This window comes from Crotalus tigris, unplaced genomic scaffold, assembly GCF_016545835.1.
Source record: "Crotalus tigris isolate CLP2741 ecotype Arizona unplaced genomic scaffold, ASM1654583v1 scf7180000024282.1769268, whole genome shotgun sequence".
NCBI lineage: Eukaryota > Metazoa > Chordata > Lepidosauria > Squamata > Viperidae > Crotalus > Crotalus tigris.
The window spans coordinates 124405-146135 of record NW_024100454.1 but is presented as its reverse complement, the minus strand read 5'-3'; the positions used below and the strand labels follow the sequence as shown (position 1 = coordinate 146135).

At 38.3% G+C, this 21731-nt stretch overlaps 2 protein-coding genes across 7 annotated transcripts in view; one reads left to right on the top strand and one right to left on the bottom strand.

Moving 5' to 3' along the window:
- Nucleotides 1-213: 213 nt before the first annotated feature.
- LOC120299213 (CD63 antigen-like) lies at nucleotides 214-21651 on the bottom strand. Of its 2 annotated transcripts, none has more exons than XM_039323795.1 (7): nucleotides 21015-21651; nucleotides 4533-4721; nucleotides 3597-3671; nucleotides 2458-2553; nucleotides 1250-1399; nucleotides 719-802; nucleotides 214-422 (listed from the first exon to the last, which is right to left on the bottom strand). In XM_039323795.1, exons 1-7 carry the CDS (start codon nucleotides 21417-21419, stop codon nucleotides 348-350), a joined length of 1074 nt encoding a protein of 357 aa, XP_039179729.1. In that variant the 5' UTR covers nucleotides 21420-21651; the 3' UTR covers nucleotides 214-347. The 2 variants fall into 2 exon arrangements, with proteins under 2 accessions (XP_039179729.1, XP_039179730.1); XM_039323796.1 differs by lacking the exon at nucleotides 21015-21651 and adding an exon at nucleotides 5852-5946.
- The window catches only part of MYLK (myosin light chain kinase), an 82335-nt gene continuing 80593 nt past the window's right edge, over nucleotides 19990-21731 (top strand). For 2 of the 5 annotated variants that reach the window (XM_039323792.1, XM_039323793.1), the window contains exon 1: nucleotides 20915-21120. Coding sequence is in view for 1 of the 5 variants with exons in the window: in XM_039323788.1 (XP_039179722.1) it covers nucleotides 20460-20565 (106 nt within the window). In the remaining 4 variants the exon portion in view is untranslated. Of the gene's footprint in view, nucleotides 20352-20416; nucleotides 20566-20613; nucleotides 20887-20914; nucleotides 21121-21731 lie in introns of those variants that run through there. The other 3 variants (XM_039323790.1, XM_039323788.1, XM_039323791.1) reach the window with 3 other exon arrangements.

Below are 21731 nucleotides of genomic sequence, written 5' to 3'. Positions count from 1 at the left end.
GGTAGAGGACAGGAAGACCTGGAGGAACGTTGTCCATGGGGTCGCGATGGGTCGGACACGACTTCGCAATTAACAACAACAACTAGGTGAAGTAGGATCTCAACATTTTAGCAATGTAAATATTTACAGATTGCCTTTCTTAACATGGCAGAATCCAGAGGGGCCATGATAATAGGAGTGAAGAATAATAGCAATGCAACAATTGTACTTTAGAACATTTTATTTGGTGCACTTCATATTTGGCAAAGCAAAAAGAAAAAAACAACATTGTATTTCAATTTCAATTCAATTTTGCAGCCACAAAATGAATACTGGCTTCTTAAGCTTGTTCAAACAATACTGGATTCTTAAGCCTGTTCAATGTTGTCATAGTCTTCGTTCATTATTTTCAGCAGAATATAGCAAAGCAGGATCCCAGTTACCTGACGAGAAAGTACAGAACATGCAGAAAGTGATTTAATTCTGACAACGTGGAGAGTAGGAAAATGAAATAGATCATTCCAGTTAGATGGCATTAGCTCCATTTAGCTCTAAGCTTTAGTGAAAGCAATAGAGCTACTGTAGAAGAGAAATTGTGTTAAGGATCCCAAATGTAACTGATCAGCCCCCCCCCCTTTTTTTTTTTTTTACTTTAAAAATCTGGGCATTCTGATTTGTCTTTCCAACCAAGCACCAAATGCTGTTACTGTAATCCTTTATTTAAGCCTTTTACGCGTACCTGACCAAATACTATAAGAACTGCAAGTCCTCCAAATGCAGAAATGTTTCTTTCAGTCCAGCTCTTCAGTTTTAGAAGACAGCCCTGAGAAAGAAGGGGGGAAATGCATTCTAATAATTCTAATGGATGTTTCTTAAAAGCTAATCAAACTAAATTCGGCTTAAAGAGCTTAGAGGGAGAATGAGGGAGAACCTACAGGCATAGACTATAAATGTTAGAAGTTATGCTTACTTTGGGATTGAGGGAATAGTTTTACAGTGATTGTACTCCTTCCTCAATGTTTGGTTCTAATCAGAGTGTGGGAGAGTTAGCAAAGGAACCCCCTTAAAACTAAGATACAGTATGTCATGAGTTAGATTCTATCATTATTATATAGATGTAGCGACTAGGAAGGAATCATCCTGAATGCCAAGATTCCTTAATCCATTTACCAATCTATTCCCAGTAAGAACTGTAACCAACTTAAAAGTACTTTAGATTCAAATGCATCCTTCCCTTAACAAAAGGAATGATGACAATATGGAGTTTTACCTCCTGATTAATGCCAACTGTATCTTCATTTAGATCAGTAACACAGCTTTCCACAGGTATTTTGCAGCAGCTTTTGGGGACAGATGAGGAGAGCAGTCCAAAGGTTGTGTTTTGCCAGTCTGTATAGTTCTCCGCGCCACAACACTGAAACTACAATACGGAGGAAAGTGTGAGAGTTGGTAACAGAGAATGCAGGGTCTCATGAGACTTTCTTAACTAAATCTACAGATTTTCTGCTCGCAGTCTAGCCCAGGGGTAGGTAACCTTGGCTCTTTTATGACTTGTGGACTTCAACTCCCATGCTGGCTCAGGAATTCTGGGAGTTGAAGTCCATGAGTCATAAAAGAGCCAAAGTTGCCTACCCCTGGTCTAGCCATACGTCATTCTCAAAGTTCTTCACGGTGGTAAGATGAAGACATGAGGGAATCAACGCAGATCATAGAAGGTAGTTTCCTTTGTTTCCCTACTAATGTTAATTGTTGGAACTGTAAACCATTCCAAGTTTTCCTACAAGAAAGGTGTCATCTTCACTAAATACTTACAGTGTCTTCTGGAATCATTAAAATATTGGTTTACATGGCCTCAACAACAGATAAGTAAATAATCTAGACATCCATAGTAGAAAAATGGGGAACAGTCATCTTGGATAGAATTCAAGAAGGTTTTGCAGTTCTGGAAAACTGTCATTTCCTTTTTAAAAAAAAAAATGGGGAAAATACATTTTCTTAGAGACAACAGAGGTCAGATTCAATCTGGGGATGCCCATGTCTTTTTTTCCACATTTCTACAGGCATGAAAAAAAAAATCCAGAGAGGTGATTTACCTGGAGCGATTCTATTTGAACATTACCCAGTAATCACCTGACTGCATAATATATTGAACCTTTAACTGAGTTGGAAAGCATGCTTTGAGACCAAGGGCAGTGAGCCATATACTAGTTAGCCCCAGTTCAGCCCAGTGGATTCTATAAACCTTGCCTCTGAATACATATCAGCACTCTAATCAAAGCCTGTAGTTCAGACTTTTAAATTGTAAAACAACAAAACTGAAGCAGCAGCAGCACCGATTCTAAAGGTTTGAGCCTATTTACAAAAAACAGTATTTAATTTCTATAGCTGTCCCTCTCGTGCAAATTCACTGCTATCATTTTTTTTTTGTCTTAAATTAGGGTACAAAAAAAGAAAAAAGGGGAAAAAAAGATTCTTTACCTCTGCCTGGAGAATATCCACCCCCTTGGTGATCTGCTGATTCTTATTATACTTGTTCAGAATCTTCATGAAATCGTTGGATACGGTCTGGTGTAGCTGTGGCGATATAGGATAAACAAATTACTATTCCATAGGTTGTATTGGAAGTTTAAGCTGAGGCAAGTTGATTTAATAGATAACAGAGAATTATTATTCTCCTGTTCTGCCTCCCCAAACATTTGTGATTTTAATACTCTAGTATTGGGGAAGTCTGAGTTAAACATATTTTTAAAATTAAATATTAAATATCACTTTACCCCCCCCCCTTTTCTCAGCTGCTGGGTAGGAAAGAAAGGGGGGATTCTAGAACATTCAGAACATGGCCTTTTCAAAATATTTTGTATGCTTATAATCCACCCTAAATTGTTTGCTGTGAATCCAACTGACATATTAGAGTTTACTAAATTGTACTGCTAATAGCAATGAAAAGCCTTTTATATTTTAGATTAACCAATTCTTACTAATTATTTTGAAGAGAAGGTTATTGCTTTCTCTGAAATCAAATAAATAAAGTATCTGCCAATAAAAGGTGTTCATAACGTTTGGTTATGAACACCATCCTGATACGATTGGCAGTGATGTTCCTTGTAAGGTAGCTTGTTCTAATCAATTGTTTTTCAAATTGGGCTACTTAACTGTTTAGGAAAAAGCAGCCAACCTACACTGCCCCCCCCCCAGATTCTATTTTGCATTTTTGAGCATTGAACTATTATCAATTAAATATTACACATCAGGTCAAGCGCTGCTCCATTGCACTGCTCCACTCTGGCAGAGTGATTTGGGAAGTAGCTGCATCATACAATATTAAGCTACCAGGTAACCACTGTTTGCATAAATCTTGTTTCCCACTTCCTCTCTTTCCATTTCTATATTTTGGAGTGAAAGAGAAGACAAAATAAAGTACCCCTTGTTAAGGAAATGGCAAAGTCCTGAATTTGTGCTGGACATAAGCTAGCAGAAATCAAGAATTTGTTCCCATTACGGCAATTCTCCATTCTTCTTGGGAATGCACACCTCAAGAAGCAAAAGGTTTTGCCTCCTTTTCAGTTTCAAGATAAGACTTGTGCTTTGAACCAGAAACCTCCTCTCCCAATTCTCACCTTTACTCTGCATGCGTAGGCAGTGGCAACAACCAGAATTTCGGTGATCAAGAGCAACACGAGTAAGCCTGTGAACTAGTGAGAGGAAGGAGAGGGAGAGAGAGAGAGATGTTTAGTTTAAAAGCCAGCGATTTATCAAATTGCTTTTTAGAACACAGCACTGTTATTTTTACCCTTGTAATCCATCCTTGACTCTCTTATTCAGAGATCCAATTCTTAGCCTGCCTGGTATGTCAACCTCACTTTGGGACAACTACAAAGCCAAACTCAACATTCATCCATTATTGCTGTCACTTATCTTCTCAGATAGGTCAGAGTGATGAAGTCACCATTAGAAAGAGTTGAAACTGAGAGGCTGATTGTGTCCAAGTCAAGCCACCAGCACCATACATGGTAAAATCTTGGCTCTGGTTATATAGTGACTGTTTTATATGCCTACATTTCCAAGCCAACATATTTTGGGACATATTAGCACTAAAATCAACAAGCACCATAATCAGAGAGTTTTCCCCCAATGCATTAACAGAACTGGAATTTAAATGGCATATAACCATCTAACAAAATTGAAGCTTCTTATGAAATAGAGCAATTTTTACAGGCAATTCAAATGAAAATATATTAACGCTGGTTTACTACCACTACTCAATAATGGACAAATTACATATACAGAATTTCTAGCTTAATTTCTTGACACAAAGATACAGTTTCATGTTTCCATGTATATGAGCTCAGGACTGCAATAGGTTTAGTCCAGTCCCACCTTAAGAGCTGATCTGTGAAAGAATCAGAACTTAAGGAGATATTGCTTATGGCATCTAGCAACTTCAAAGAAAATTGAAGTTCAATCTTAACCACATTGAGATGCCTTAAACAAATCATGATTAACTGTACACACGTTCTGTATTGCATTTAATTTAATACTTGAATAGCACTTACCAATTTGATCATGGCTTTGTTCGATCTGAATAAAGCAATTGCTCCAAAGCCAGACAGAATGATGATAAACACACCAATGACTGTTACGGTCACAGCTACTCCTGAAGCAGCTTCCTTCAGTACCACAAAAGCATAATGGAGTTTCACTTGAACACACACACCTGTGGTTATTAAAACAACTCCAGCAACCTAGAATTTGGGAGGTTAATGCATAATTATGAAAAATAGCTAGAGATTATTCTTCATGAAGGCAAATATATTTTAGTCAAATTAATTTCAAACTATTTGTAACCTGGATGTTTAAAGTCATGCAAGGGAAAGAAGTATAGATAAAAATTTTCACTGTTACTTGCACATTTGCTCATAGCAAAGTTAATCCTTTCTGACCAAGACTAGGTTTAAAACATCAAACTAGGTCATTATGTGGCTTGTTTGGTTTCTAATCCATAATGTGGTTCATGGCTTATTCAGTATACATTAAACAATCCATGATATAACAAATTTCAGGCTCTTTTTTTAAAAGTTTCAGGAGGAATATTTAGAATTTCACACATAAATCAATAGTGTAGAAGAAAACAAACTACTATATTCTTAAAGAAAAATATAATTCTGAAAAATAGCTGTAAAAAAGCAGAAATTTATGGAACTTTCTAAGAAAATATTCTATGAGATTCATAGCAAAGCCACCAACTGTTTGTAAAATGAAAACTGATTTAAGCATTACACTATACCAATTTAAACAGGGTTTATTAAAAAAAACACAGCTGTGTATATACAACATACAAATTCAGAAAGAAGAAACAAACCACATGTTTAGTGCAAAGTAAAGCAAGCCATTATATATTACTTAATCTAGGGATAAAAAAGTATGGTTAAACAGTATAGAGTTACAGGAAAAGGAAGCAAACATTTAAATTAAAGCATTTTAAATTAAAATTCAGTTATGTTTAGTGAAAAATGTAATTTCCTTTAAAATATTTAATTAACTTACACCTTGGAAAACTTGTGGCCTTACAAAAAGTTTTAATTGCTAAATTATGCAAGTTGAAAAAAACTCAGTTTTGCCATTGTGGTTTAGAAACACTGCTTTATGATTTAGCATGTTGTGCAAGCACAACCACAGTCTTATTAAGTTTATTTTCCAAACTAATATATTTCCAGTTATCCTATTATAGCTAATAACTGTACTATTATAACACATAACAGATTTGAGAAATTGGTCCCCAAAAGTGAAAAAAAAGTTTGCAAGATTTTATACTCTAGATACAAAGTGAGATACATTTACAAATTTACAAAACACACACAAAACAATACCTTACCCAATAAAGTAAAACAGTCAGCCATAAAGCAATTTTAATACACTTCTCCCATGTAATTCTTCCTTCTCCTTTCATTTTGCTTGCTACCTCTACAAAGCTTGAGACTAGTGGGGAGGATCAATAGCCCTATGCTAATAAATATTTGTAGTTGTTACAGCTGTCCCCAATTTCAACCAAAAACTCCATTTACAGCTTGTGACATCACCTTAAAAAGGAATACATTTACTAATGTTCTCAAACCATTTTTCTTTCAGCAGTCTCACTAAACCACAATCAGGCTGTTAGGTTATTGTAGCCAACTGCTCCTGAAATAACTTTCATATAGATCGAGTTATTTCAGGAGCACTGTGCTATTTTACCATAGCAGCCTGTGTGTGTGTGTGTGTGTGTGTGTGTGTGTGTGTGTGTGTGTGTGTGTGTTTATACAGGATATGTGCACATATTATATACATGCATATAAAATTAGTTTTCTTCCTATCTAGTGTTCTTATTCTTATGCAAAGTGAAGTATAAGCATCCCAGGCAGCAGATGCTGAACAGTCTATTAGGAAGAGCAGGTCTATGTGTGCACCATGAGCAGTTGCCTGGAATCGGTAGACGGGTTTGCAGGATGTTCTAAGTTAAAATGTAGCTGGGTTAATTTGTGGTTCCGTGTGTTCTGCAGAAGAGACTGGCTCTGAGCCTTGGGTGGAACAAAAAGATACAATATAGGACAGAAGACAACTGAATCCTATAGAACTCAGGGAAAACAGCTGTGCCCTGCAAATAGGCAACCCAAAGGTAGTGACTCGCTGCTATATGTGAGTACTATATAAGAACTGATATAATGAGTGCTGATCAGGCTTGCCCATGTGCTTATGAAGCCTGCTGTCTGCCTGGAGCATGGATCGGGATATGACAGCCAAGGATGATCAAGTCCATACACATTTATTCCTTTCTGATAATCCACAGAAGGACAAAAAATATTGTAAACCCCAACTGGATCACCATAGATTTTGCAGAGCCAGGAAGGAAGCTCAAGAAACTTGAAGGATGATCTTCATTTATAAAGGAGGACAAGGGAAAGAAGAAGAGTGGAGGGTTGGTTATGTAAATCATGTTGACAGGATTTGGGATTTGGATTCATTGTCTGAATTATTATGGACTCCTGGCCCAGAATAAACACCTCATGAAGGCTGGTGAAAAATGGCTCAGCTGACATATGGAGAGCTTTATCAGGAGACCTTTCAATGAATCTTTAACTAAGATGAAAATCCTTAACTGAAAAGCTAAGATAAAGCTTGGGTACAGGTAGACCTTGACTTACAGCCACAATTGACCCCAAAATTTATGTTCTTAAATGAAACATTTGTTAAGTGAGGTTTTGCCCCACTTTATGACTTTTCTTGCCACAGTTGTTAAGTGAATCACTGCAATTGATAAGTTAGTTACCTGATTAAGCAAATCTGGCTTCCCCATTGACTTTGTGAGACAGTCGCAAAAGGTGATCACATGACCTTGGGACACAGCAAAGGTCATGAATATGAACTCTTTTGCCAAGCATCTGAATTTTGATCACATGATCATGGGGATGTTAAAAAGGTAGTAACTATGAAAAACAGTCATAAGTGACATTTTTCAGTGCTGTTGTAACTTTGAATGGTTAATAAATGAACTATTGTAAGTCAAGGACTACCTGTATTGTAGTAGGTAATGGGCATGTTGCAGTAATGGAGACAATTACACTCATTTAAAAAAAACCGTTAAAATGTATATTGACTCATCAAGATTTTTGTTCTCCACATGTTAATGTTTAGTGTTTCAGAAATTAAACAAGAGAGCTGGAATTCTTAGTACAGGAAGGCAAATATAAAGTAATTAATATAATGGAGACCTAGTGGAAGATTCTAAAGTTTGGAATGTAAAAGTCAAAGAAAATAATTTAAAAGGAACAGAAGCAGTAGAACAAGTTACACAGTATATTAAATCCACAGCTGTTAAAACTCAGTGAATAAACTTTAAGATATTGCAGGAAGCATCTGGGTTAAGTGGATGAATTAATTAATCACCATTGTTGCTGGTTTTTTCCTAGCCAATCAAGGTGAAGATTCAGAAGGTGGTTTCCAAAAGCAAATTGCAAGCCTTTCAAAAAGTTTATAGTATTAATGATTATAGTACTAAGGACTCAAATTACTGTTGAGAATAAAGAAGCATGGTCTTTACAGGAAATTCTAGGTTTGTCTTGCAGATAACTTCCTTCTTCAGGGGATGCAGATTTAAAAGAATTAACTATTTCTGATGCTATATCAGCCTTTTTCAACTTTGTTTTTAACTCTGGAAGAAATAGTATTTCAGGAACTCCTGCATAAAAGTTATTATATTTACAGCTTACAACATGAGCTATTTGTAAACTATGTTGACATTTTTTCAAACCTGACCTGCATGGAACCGTAAGTTCCCTGGTATTCCAGTTGAGAAAGTTTGTTTAATAACAATAAGACTTAGTTGAAGAAGAAGTTTAGCAACAAGTGATTGTGTGCATTATCTTGGATTTCAAAAAGTACCTTTTAATAAAGTCAGAACAATAAGATGACTTTATGGCAAAAAATAAGATGAGTGGGGCAGTGATGGGATTCAGCCACTTCATACCAGTTCGGCAGAACCGGTAACTAATTTTTTGTTACCCAGGCCCAGAATGGACTTCTGGAAGCAGCATCCACACAGAGAACTGGTTGTTTACATATTTGAATCCCACCATTGGAGTGGAGGCTCCTTAAAAAAAGCAAACATTAAAGGCACTATTGCAAACAATTCCAATAAGAAAAGGAATATAAAACAGCAGAAGAGGCCATTTGAATGAAGAGAAAGGATGAATACAGATAAGTTATCTGGAACTGTAGAAGAAGCACAGAAAACCAATGTTCAGAATGAGCTGAGGTTGAAGAACAAAAGCAGAACAAGAGCAAGGGGGCAAATGATGAAATGAATGTAGGCCTAGGCCCTTTGTGTGTGCCACTGTTGCACACAAATACATGAGGGCTATTGCTTGGGTGAGGTCACAACATAAATTGTATCATTCTACAGAAGCTCTGGATTCTGTGGTTGGCTTTGACAAAATGACCTTCAAATATGTTCAGAATAAAAGAAGTAGACAATAATCAGTACAGGTAATCCTTGTCTTACAATAGTTCATTTAATGATGATTCAAAGTTACAACGGCACTGAAAAAAGTGATTTATGACCATTTTTTCACACTTATGACTATTGCAGCATCCCCTGGTCATGTGATCAAAATTCAGACATTTGGCAACTGACTCATATTTATGAAGATTGTGGTGTTCCAGGTTTATGTGATCCACTTTTGTGACCTTCTGACAAGCAAAGTCAATGGGAAAGCCAGATTCACTTAACCACATTATTAATTTAATAATTACAGTGATTCACTTAATAATTGCGGCAAGAAAAGTTGCAAAATGGGACAAAACCTGCTTAACAAATGTCTCACAGCAACAGAAATTTTGGGCTAAATTGTGGTTGTAAGTCGAGGACTACCTGTGTACCCGCTACTCAGCGAAGATGGCAAAATCCAAATCAGTAACAAAGAAAAGACAGAGCTACACTACTATTTTGTTGTAGGCCTCTCCAACAAAAATATGTGTTCTACAAGAAATTGTTAAGAGCAGGATAAATGGATAGAATTGGTAACTTTCAGTTCTATCCATTTAAAACATGATAATGGAAGTCTATTCTGAATGAGTTTAAATCTGTAAAACCACATGAAGTGTAGCTTTAAAGAAAGGAACTCTGATTATTTAATTGAAATTCTGAAGTTTTGAGAAATCCTGGTACATACAACCGACGGTGAGTAAATGTTGCCCGTATTTCAAAAAATGGAAAAAAGAGGATGTAATGATTCACAGACCAGATTCCTGTATTAAACAGGAGTCTGGACCCAATGGCATTTAAATATCTTCCAATTCCGTGATTAACTTATCCTGTGGAGCAGGTTGATGGGTCAGTGTGTCATACAGACATAGGGAATTGGGTTATTTTGCTAAGTGTGGTTCAGTTAACCATACATAAATAAACTGTGTGAACACAACTGTTAAGTGACCTTTTTCCCCAGAAGTGCTAATATCAAAATATGAGCTTGCACAAAAGCAATAGCCAAGTAAAAGCTAAAAAGCAAAACCTGCAATGTGAATGACAGATCTAGAGAAAGATTTTTTTCATTTTACTTATGCACTTAAGCACTTTAACGTGAGCAGGTGGTAAGGCTTAAAAGAAGTAAGGCAGGGATCATACCAAAGAGGAATTGAGTTAAATTCTCCTTTAAGCTTGAATACATAGTAACAAGTTGCTCAGACTGCAGAATTAATTAACACTTTATTTTTATATGCATTAAACAGAGACTAGAAAGGGTTTCACATTTTGTATTAATACAGTATAATATTCAGGCTTCTGTGGGTCTTAAGGACTCTGTTAACTGTGCTTTGGATCTATGGAGGCTATTTCACTTCTATCAAATACACTTTTCCAAGTTCTGAATTCATTGTCCAGAAATGGGGAACTGTTTGCTATCAGAGGCCCTTCTCTTTTCATTTTTCCTCAATCTCTGAAACCTGAACAAAGCCATTTTAAATTATGGTTTCTTGCGGAAGCCATAGTGGTATTACTACAAGCTGTAATTTCTATAAATTATCACAAACAAGTTTTAAATTAACAAAACCATCTGCTTTTAAAACAGATTTGCATCATTCTAGATCTTTCTTTGCTTGTTCATTATTGAGATGGTTTCTTTTTTAATGAAAAGCCTAAAAAGCCTAGAAACTCTCCAGACCCATAAACAATATCCCACAAAATTTATGCTGATCAATCTGATTATTAAGATGATCACCCTTTCCTCTTTGGGCAACTGGTTGCAGAGCTACTGGTTTTCCTGTATATTCCCAACTAAATATAAACAATCCAGCCAAAAGCAGGATTCATTTCAAGCTAGAAAGGGAATGGATTATAGGGCTGATATTTTCAGAATGGAGTTAATGGAATAAGATAAGGTTTGTTTGTTTCCCAAACTCAGTGTGTGAAGCCTCCTAAAGGGCTTACCTCCCTAAAAACAAACAAACAAACAAAAAAAACTGTTACCCCAGAAATTAAATGTTTCTTGTTAAATTTGTCACTTGGTTCTGAGAACTAATTATGGGTTGGAACAGAGGCTTTAGATCAGTGTTTTTCAAACTTGCAACTTTAAAATGTGTGGACTTCAACTTCTAAAATTTCTCAGCCAGCCTGAGCACAACATATCCTAAAGTTCTTAAATTTGCAAAACTCTGTTTTAAACAGATTGGTCACAATTTGGCTGAATTTGGTGATGCTGATTTGTGTATAGTTTTAAAAATGACTGCGGCAGCTGATATTCCATTGACCAACCCTGAATTATATTGCAAGAAAACATCCCCCCAAGTATTTGAAACCTACACATGTCTCAGTTCCCTTTACTTCCTGGCAGCAAGGGATGCAACTAAAGATTATTAAAGCCACAAGTCCCCATATTTTCTGTTGCTTTGTCTTAAGTATAAACTGAGTAGTAGTGGCTGTTGAAAGATAATGGTTTAATGGCAACTATAAGAAATGGTGTAATCCTGAGAAGAATAATCCTGGCTCAATTTAAACATTTTTAAAGGTTAAATTCCAATTGAATGCAGGCTGTAGAATTAATTGGTGTTTTGTTTGTTGTTGTTTTTTAAAAAAGCAGATCCCAAAGGTTCTCTATTTAGCAGTTCTACATTCTCAGTAAACTGTAGATCAGCCTGGAACAACATCAAACCTATTAAAAGAAAGCAGCATTAAGCACCTCCATGGAAAAATTACTGGCTCTCCAGTGCTAACTGTAGCAATCTGTTTTCCTCTGCTTTTAAGTATGGACCAGCTCCCAACATTTTATCACTTTGTCCCAATCCATGGCTCTAACATTTTAGGTATGTGAATCAAAGCAATAATAGCTATATTCAAAACCTGGTGATCATGCTCTTGGCAGGAGCAAATGTACAAAGCCACTATTATTATCATTGTCATGACTGGAGCTTGCTAAGCTCAACCCATATGCAAAAGTGTGGAAATGCAAATTTTTGTGGCTGACAAGTTATACATAGTCCTGGGAAGTGGCAGGTCCTTTAGCCCCCAACATTCTTTGGGCCTGAGGTTCTAAAGAGCATTTTTTTGTGTGTGCCAAAATTGGAACTTTTGCATTCTCTCTCTCAATTTTGAGTCAAACAATGGATTTTCCAAATGAGGCTGTTATTGCAAAATGCCCCTCTTATTCAAAGAATGTTACAAGGAGTTCTGCCTAATTTGTCCTCTGTTTGTTCCCTTCCTGTCTCTTTTCAGAAAAAAAATCAATGAAAGAGACGAAGAATAGCTGCACTGTGATTCCTGACTGTAATGCTAGGAGTCTGCCACCTGGAAAACAAAACAAAACAAAACAAACAAAAAAAAAACACCAGCTCTAGTTAAGCAAAAAAGAGTTAAGGTCCAGCAACACTTGAAATTTAACATTGATTTGAAAAGGGGGACATAATTTTGCCCTTTTCCTTTGGGAGAAAAGTAATTACGTGATAAGAGGTAAGTAAACAGAGGGGCATTCTCATAAACTGCTCAGTTGAAAAGTTCAGTTAATGAGAACACATTCTACATGCGCATCTTTTCATTCAGATTTCCAGTTGACCGTGTTATCTAGACCTGAAAGGAGTCATTTTGTGGGTTTGAAAACTGGAGCTAAAGACTGGATTCTGGTCTTCCCTGCTCCTGTTGGAAGACTAAAAGAACAGGTTCGGGATAGATCATCACAGACAAAATTGATCTACATGGTCACTGTGCCTTCACATCAACTTGATGGCTTATAATTCACGAATCAGTAGATATCTGTTCTGGGTCTAAATGACAAGTGCGCCACAAGCCTCCATTAAAGGCTTGCAAAGAGAAGTGTGTGAGTTCCTTAACTTCACAACAAATATGTTACAGAAAAGTAGACAATATATAGCAATTTCTCCTTTTTTTCTGCTGAATAGTATAAGCTGGAGAAGAACAAGAATCCTCAAAGGAGCCTTTCAGATGGGAAAAAGAAAAACTGAAGAGAGAATCAATCCTATCACAATTTCTGAGGGAATTAAATATCAGGATTGTTACAAGTAAAAGGAAAGAATATAAGGTTGGTTTGTTTGACCAAAGTTAAATAAGACATATTTCTGTAAAGTTCAGGTAACCACTTATAGACTTTTTGCTGAAAGTAGTACTGAAATGTTGATGCTCATTTATAATTTATTTCTACTTTTTGTTGGTTTTATTTTCCCCTGGGTTTTTCTTTAGTTGTACCTAAAGGAAATTTGTACCTAAATTGTACCTAAAGGGAGATTAAATGTAGAGGAAGGAAAGGAAAGAGAGAAAGAGAAAAAGAGAAAGAGAGAGAGAGAGAGAGAGAGAAAGAAAGAAAGAAAGAATAAACAAGCTTGACTAAAGCCATGTTTTGCAAATATTTGGAGTTGACATTTGGTTGCTCAATGTGACAAGAGTACTTTACGACAGAAGTAAATAAGTAAATCATGTGGGAATAAAAGGAAAAGTTAGTCACACTGAGCAAGGAATAGGATAAGTATGACTGAATACAAAAGTGACTGATCAGTATAAAAGAAGTACAAAACTGAATGAGGATCAAATCTCAAGGCATCTGTAAAGAAATAGTGAGTGAATTGAGTGAAAGGAAAAACCAAGAACATTTGAATAAGTGCAGTTGATTAAATCTTCAGAAAGAGAGAAGTAAGAAGTTTAAAGAACAAAAGGCCATGTATAAGTTCAGTAGGCAGATGTTACAGGAGTAAGCATGGTTTGCAAGAACATACAGAGAAGTATAGCAAATAGTTTTGGTATAAACCTTGATATATTAAGGTAGGTATTTCCATTTCTTTTCTAATTTCTTGCCTTTAATTTCTTTGGTTTACTATTTATTTGTTTCATTTCTGTACTTACTCCAAAATGGAATAGCACTCTGATGAATGTGCATGCATGGAGTGTATGTATGCTTGTTTCAAAAAAGTGACAAAATGATAACATCTTAGAGGCTGCTCAGTTCTGCATGTTGTTTTTCAAAGGAAGAGAAGAAACTGGTGCACCCGATCAGAATGAGATGCAGGCTTTGGCTGTGGAACAAAACACTTCACAGGGAGGCCTCTTCGTAATGTTTAAGAGGCTGAAAGGGGAATTCTATAGAGTGGGTATCCCAGCTGAGTGAAAGATACTTTTATTTCCCAAAGAGCCCACACATTTTCATACAAGCACTGCCGAAATGGGACAGGCTGATTTTGTTCTTTAAGACTGACACAGGCATAAAATTGTACAAGGTCATGCAACATACTTATCTATAATAGAATTTGCTACTTTTTCAAGGTACGTGGACTGATTTCTTTCTGAGACATTAGGCTTTCAGACATAATATAAAGCTATGATTCAGCATTACACTAATGCACCATTAAGGACTTTGTCTTCCACTAGGATTCTCTCCTTTTCCTGGGAATTTTCACTTTTGCTTCTGTTTATATTTTCCAAATGAGACTGCTTTACACGGAATCATTAAAGAATACAGTATCTGCTGTGTTTACCAAGTGATCTAGTACATTACTGTTTAATGCTTTAATTGCAGGAAAGTGAAATTGAAAGCCTTTTATGTATTTTTATCATTTGTGTTTATCATTTATCATTAAGTAGAAATTACTTTAAAAAATTATCAGTTAACTGCCCATGCACTCCAAAACCATGCAGGAAAGCAGCTCACAATAGATCTTAGTATATTTTTTTCCCCTCTCTGGTAGATCTAATAAATCCAAAACTTTAGTTTTCTCAACAGTGAGGCAATTCGGGAGAAGAATGCAGCCTTAAAAATATAGGGAAAATTGTGGTGCAAGCCTGCTAAGGAGGCAGGGAAGGAAGGAAAGAAGGAAGGAAGGAAGGAAGGAAGGAAGGAAGGAAGGAAGGAAGGAAGGAAGGAAGGAAGGAAGGACGGACAAAAGAACTGTGAATTTCCTACATTTTTCTTTGTCTAAAATCAAAGGAGAAGATGAATAAAGATTCTTCAACTTTAAAACGAAGTCTTTGGGAAATGAAGCGCAGGTGGTGTTTGCTTGATTTGGCAGAGTGCTTTCTGGTGCATCAGAATTGTTCATGTTATTTCCTTATACTGTATACTATATACTGTATACTATACTATTTCCTTATACTGTATACTATATATTTGTCACAAAGATGGGATGTCACTTATACTTGGCTAGAATTGAGGCTAAGTAATGGAGAAAAAATAAATACATAAACTGTAAGATACTGTACGTTAAAATGTTCCTACAATGGAATGATACCATTTTGGTAAACGTAAGCAAACTGCGGTCACTGCCAATATAAATGTATTTTGGGAAAGAAATAGAATATGGAAGGAGATACAGTTCCAAGAGAACTGAGTGCTGTTTATATATGTGTGTGTGTGTTTGTGTGTCACAGCATTGAAATAAAATGCTAAATATACAACTCACAGGGCTTTGCATCAACAGTAACAAATGAGGAAAATAGAGAACTATGATGACCCAGAGGACAGGATGAGTACCAGCTGGGGCTCAAGTGTCATTAAAGACATCCCCCTTACCCCTAGCATAATTTGGAGTTATGACTACAATCTAGCATAAAGGTTGACCTGCCTCAAATATGTGACATTAGCATACAAGTAGTCCTCAACTTACAACCATAATTGAGCTTGAAATTACAGTTGTAACATATGCCAGTTGTTAAGCAGATCATGTGACTACATCTGATTTCATGACTTTTTTTGTGGTGGTGGTGGTTAAGAACATCACACATTCAGCCAGATGACTGTGCAAAAAAAAAAAAAAAGGCAGACAAAATAATACATTACAGTTGGTGGTGAATTATCATTGGGCAGTTAAGAGTCTAATTTTCCATACACAATAACAGAATCTGGCCACATTCAGATAAACTACTTCTTAATGATCCAATAACAGTAGTTGTACATAGAAGAGATCTGTATTCCCCAGATATTTTATTAGGTAAGGTGTTATAAATTGAGTCCGTGAGTCCTTATAGATGATGCAGTATAGCAGGACATGAGCTTTAATTTGAATGGCCTGTTGTCCTCTGGGGCAGAGTCTCAATTCATATGGGTTTTTTTTTGTTTTTGTTTTTTTTGTATCAGCCCTTTAAAACTACTGTAGGAAGTGTGTTTCAGTTCACTAAAGTTAATGCCCTTCAAATTTTGGGGACACCTATTTGTTTTGCCATTTTTTTAAAAAAGGCAAACAAAAAAGTGAATGTAATATTTTCTTTAGACTTAACCCCCCCCCCTCTAAGAAAGCCTTCCAATCTAACAACATATTAGACTTAAAATGTGGCTTGTAGATGACTTAAGGTATTTTGATAACACAACCAGGGAATGTTCCATTCACACATCCTCTTGAAGGCCAATAGAAAGGCTGATGTTACGTATAATACTACACATTATTTTTGCAATTGTTAATAGACAAGAGAAAGCAGACAGGAGATACAACACATGTATTTTAAAACTTAAATGTATTTTTATAACAAATATATTTGTCTTTTCTTTCCTGAGGGCTCAGTCACTTTCAGCCTTCTGAAACAGGTCTAAGATAGATTCAAGATTCTCTCTGTCTCAGATTGTATAAAAGTATCAAGGCCATTATGTGCAATATATCTGTAACAAACAAGAGTGTCATTTTCTGAATTCATAGACTACACAAATCAACCAATCATATTTTAGCCTAGCATGCTGTGGAAATCCAGCCCATGTGGTTAGTTTATGGTTCAGAATGTGTTGTACAACCTAAGATAATAGATTATGTTTAATGTAGCCATGTGAACATAAACATTCCTTTATCAAAGGAAAAATTATCTTCTCCTGAGTTAACTGTTTGCATGAGCTTACATTAAAGATATACTAGTCAAAAGATTGTCAGTACATGCTACAATGTCTCTTGTGTTTAAGGTTTCCAGTATTTGTCCTTAGCTGTATTGTCTATTGATGTCATTCACTTGCAATATGAGTAAAAATGGAGGAAAGATTAGGAAGAGATAGCCCACACTTCAATAGTTTTGTAGGAAGATGCTTTTGATGGAATGTGAGAAACACATGGTCACCCCTTCCTTTTCTTATCCAATTTTATTCTGAAATATAGAACTACATCCACAATGTTCACTCCAGAAATGAAATAGCTTTCTTTGTAATCATAACCTTTGTTGATGGCTTTCGGCAAAGCTGGGGTGGGGGATAGTGTATCACTCTTGTGCTACTTCATCTCTCATTGGTTTCAGATATTGTCAATCTTCTGGAATAACTACAGTAGGCATGTCAAACTTGTGATGTCACATGATGTCATGCAATGTATCACAACTTTTTCCCCATTGCCAGCAATGGGGTGGGTGCGGTTTCGGTGTGACGCATCTGGCCCACGGGCCGGCAGTTTGACATGCCTGAACTACAGGGTTTGGGCCTGGAAGGCACTGTATTGTGATGATTCTTCTCCTTCCTCTATGGTCAGATCCAATTAATGTTGATGGGATTGTGGGAGAAAGTTCACAGTTTAAAGCTTTTGTCCCTCCTGTTTAACATCTACACAGAATCTACATGTGTGAGGTCATCTTTTGGTTTAGGGTCCAGTGTTATCACCATGCAAATGATACCAATTGTTCATTTTAACTCAGATCATTCAGGAAGTGCTGTAGATGTCCTGACCCAGTGTCTAGAGGCTGTTTGGGTCTGGATATGGAAGAATAGCCAAAGTAGGCTGTGCCTGTTTGGGTCCTTCTGGATCTAGCATTTCTTCTCCTTTGGTTTTAGATGACTTCCCCATTTGAGACTAGTACACAACTTGGGGCGGTGTCCTCCTGGTCTCATAACTACTACTTGAAAAGAAGATGACAGCTGTGGCCAGGAAGGCCTTTGCACAGATCTATCTTGTGTACGAGTTGCAGCCTGCCCTCAACCTAGAGGCCCTTTAGAGAATCACTCATGCCCTAGTCATCTTATGATTGGATTACTGCAATGCAGTCTGCATGGGCTGCCCTTGAAGATCACCCAGAAAGTACAGATGGTCTAAAATAGTGGGATGACAATGGGCACATCTTAATATGCCTATATATTATGACTGCTCTACAAATTGCACTGGTTGCTAGTTGGCTTCTGAGTGTAATTCAAGGGGCTGGTTATCACCTATAGAGCTTTTTTGTGACATATGCCCTAATTATTTGAGGGATAATTATTATCTTGAAGCAGTAATTCGCAAACTAAACTGGGTAAAAGTTGGAATGAAAATCAATGGCACCTATTTAAATCACTTAAGATTTAGACATGATGTTGTTCTCTTCTCACAAGACCCAGAAGAGCTACAAAGACACATACAAGAGCTGTACAAAGCAGGAGAACCATTTGGCTTAAAAATAAACCTGAAAAAGAGCAGGTTATGTTTAATAAATTCACCAAAGGAGAAGGATGAGACGTAGTAGACCACTACATATACCTTTGCCAATGGATCTCAATGGAAGGTGGTACAATAAAGGAAATTGAGTGGCATATTAAATGTGGTTGGCAGGCATTCAGCAAGCTAAGCATAATTTTCAAGAAAAACCTCCCCCTATACCTGAAAAGTTTTTCATCAGTATGTGCTACCTGCTCTAAAATATGCTGGGGAAACATGGACACTAACCTCACAATCGATACAAAAGTTACGAATGGAGCAAAGAGCTATGGAAAGATACATGCTCAGCATTACAAGACAAGATAGAAAGACCTGCACATGGATTAGAGAAAAAACAAAAGTACTGTATCCGATATCAAGAGAATAAAAGAATTGAAATGGAAATGTGCTGGTCACATAGCAAGAATGGATGGCAGGTGGACCCAGGCAGTCATAGAATGGATCCCACTTGATAAAAAGCTTCCACGAAAGAGACCTAAGAGTATTATAGGCCCAAGGGGCAAAAGAAAACTCAGGACAACATTGATTGGAAACATGTGGAAGAGGCTTTCATCCTGCAGTGGACAGACAATGGCTAAGATGATGATGAATGATGATATTTGAGGGAGATCACCTGTCTCCAGTGGTCTCCACAAGATCAAGTAAAATACAGATGCTCCTGGGTCAATTAAACAATGTCATCTAATGGGACCCCAAAAGCATGTCTTCTCTATCGAAGTGTCTGACCTCTGGATGCTGTCCCCATGGAGAAATGCACAGTTCCCACCCTACAAAGGTTCCAAAAGGCTTTGAAAATGTAGCTTTGCCTGCAAGTTTGGATTAGGTTGCTTGTTGTTTTAATTATATGTGGGAATGATTTTGAGAGACAGGAGGAAGAGCTGCAGCCTAGACCACAATCTGATAAACAAAAAAACGGAGTCAGAGGGGAGGGCAGAGGGTAGAGAGAGCATTTCAGAAGGGATCGTCCCTACTTTTCAGGAGAATAAAAATAAGGGAGGGGAGGAGGTACTTTCAGACATGAAAAATTACATTACTGCAACCTTCCAAAGAAGACAGTGTTAGTACTCATGGTTGCTGTTTCTTGTCTCGACTGCCTCAAAGGGCTGACTTTTGTTGAGCCCCTATATAATTTTGTGGAGGTGTTTGTCCTATTAACTCTATAAGCCGCCTTCCAAATCTAAATAAATAACACCTGTCTGTCCTGATGTGAAGACACAACCAGCCACCCAAGTGAAAAAATACATCGAAACAGGAATGGGCAAGATTTTGGCAGCCAGAAAACACACCTGGGGGAAAAAAAAAGACAGCTCATTTGGGATGATGCCACCACCTCAGAGAGGAAATCTGCTCCCCCATCTCATGGTTCAAAGTTTGCTGTGTGAGCCAAGAACATAGGGTTAAGGGAGTAAAGCATAACCTGGTTAGACCAGGGAACCCCTGTCCTCATTGACTCCGGAGTCTTCAATTTCTGAAGCGACCCCCCCCCCCGAACAGTTGCATAACTGTGGAGGGTTGTTTTCCGTAGCGACCGTAGCTGTTTTCTCCCCCCCCCTCCCCACCAGGCCACCACATTGGTCTCCCTCCCCTCTCTGCACAGCCAGCCCATCCCTTCCCGCCTCGAGGCTGATTCTTCCCCTCTCGCTGGCTCCAGGTCACCAGCGTTTGTTGTCAAAACTGCAAGCGGTCCGCGCCGGAGGCGGCTGCTTGCTTTTGCCGCCGCCGCCGTTACCACCACACATGCCCTCGCTCAAAACCCGGTTTCCCGCCTGGGCTCAAAACTCCGACAAACATTTCCTAATAAGGTTTCGCAGGTATCGGCCACAGCCCGGCCGCGTTTTCTAAAGGACAACCCGGGGGGGATTACAAGGGGCCGGGGGGTGGGAGAGTTTGGAAAGCGTCGCTGAGAAACTTCGCGAGCAAAGAGAGCTTGAAATCCGGCGGGAGTTTCTAACTTGCTTAGCAGCGCCGGAGAGATCGCGGTGAGTCTCTCTCTCTCTCTCTCTCCCTCCCTCCTTCCTTCCTTTCTCTCAGCTTAAGGCGCCGGGCTTACTTTTCTCGATTTAGCTCCTGCGGCTAATTTGTCCTCAATGCCTCGGGGAGAGACAGCGGGATTTGGAAAAAGATTAAACACGCAGGAGCAGCAGGTTCCTAAAAGCAACGCGGCTCTTTCCACGTTGCAGACCGCGTTTCTGGGTACGTATGCGCCTCTCCTCAGGAGGTCTGCTTCAATCCTCAAGAGGTATTCCGGTGCAGACCTACTTAAGAGTAAGTCCCACGGAGCCCCGTGGGAATGAATGAAGAAGCGCAGGGTTGCGCTTCGGGCTGCGGTCTTGCGAGGGCGCCTGAAGTCCCTTTGGAGTGGGACTTCCTCTGAGGTAAATGGGCCCGAGAATCGCTTTCGCAGACGGCGTTTTAACTTCCAGCAGCTCGAATCCTACAACAGCTGCTCATCCCAAAATATATTTTCCCGCAATCCTGACTAGGAGACCGTCTGCCAACCCAGGCAAGAGGAAGGTGGGTGCTGAATTGGCTTCGGCCAAGCGGGCAGCCGGGTTCTCACATGCCCCCGCCCCTTTCGCGTTTGCTTGACTTGGTTACCGGCTTGGTGATGCAACAGATCGCGAGTGCCACCTGCGAATTACCTTGGAAAGGTGGTTTGCGCTTAATAAGGCAGCCAGGGGTTTGAAACCTTGCGGGGAATTGTGGTGGGAGCCTTTGGCTTTGTTGTCAGAAATCTCTGGATCGAAGGTCAGTGTTCCGCCTCCTCTTTTTCCTCGCGAAATGCAACTTATGTTACGATTACCAGATTTCCCTCCCCTTCTGAAAGGATCACCGAGTTCCTGCCTCGGTGTGAGAATCCTCTCTGGACGAGCTTCTCCAATTGCTACTTCTTTGAAGGGCAGCGCCGAGGGTGATGCTAAACAGCAGAGCGCGTGGAGCCTCGGTAGCCGGATTTCCCCACCCAGCAGATGCCAGAAGCATTTGTTTTTGATAAGAAATGTCATCCCCCTTCTCCCCCAGTCATTTTTAATCAACACCAGCTCCATGCACACAATTCTTCTTCAGGCTCTTGTTTTTTGTTTCTTCCCAAGCACAGACCTTATTCTCACAAATGCAAAACACCTTTGGGAATGTGTGTGTGTGTGTGTGTGTGTGTGCATGCAGGCAATGCCATTTCTCACCCTTCCCCTTTGCATTTTATCCAAGCTTCAGATTTTCTCAGACAATTAATTGAGCCATAGTTTACTTAATTATTGCTTAAGTGCTGGGATGGCACAGTACAAACTAACTACATCTGCTGGTTTCTCATACACAGAGAAGAACCAATATATATGTGTGGCTTATCAATGAGTCAGCAA

Coding starts and splice junctions, on each gene's coding strand:
- LOC120299213 (XM_039323795.1), bottom strand. CDS start 21,419: ATGGAGCTGGTGTTGATTAAAAATGACTGGGGGAGAAGGGGGATGACA. Junction 1,400..2,457: donor TGGATATTCTCCAGGCAGAG/GTAAAGAATCTT, acceptor TCCGTATTGTAG/TTTCAGTGTTGTGGCGCGGA. Junction 423..718: donor TTCTTATAGTATTTGGTCAG/GTACGCGTAAAA, acceptor CTTTCTCGTCAG/GTAACTGGGATCCTGCTTTG.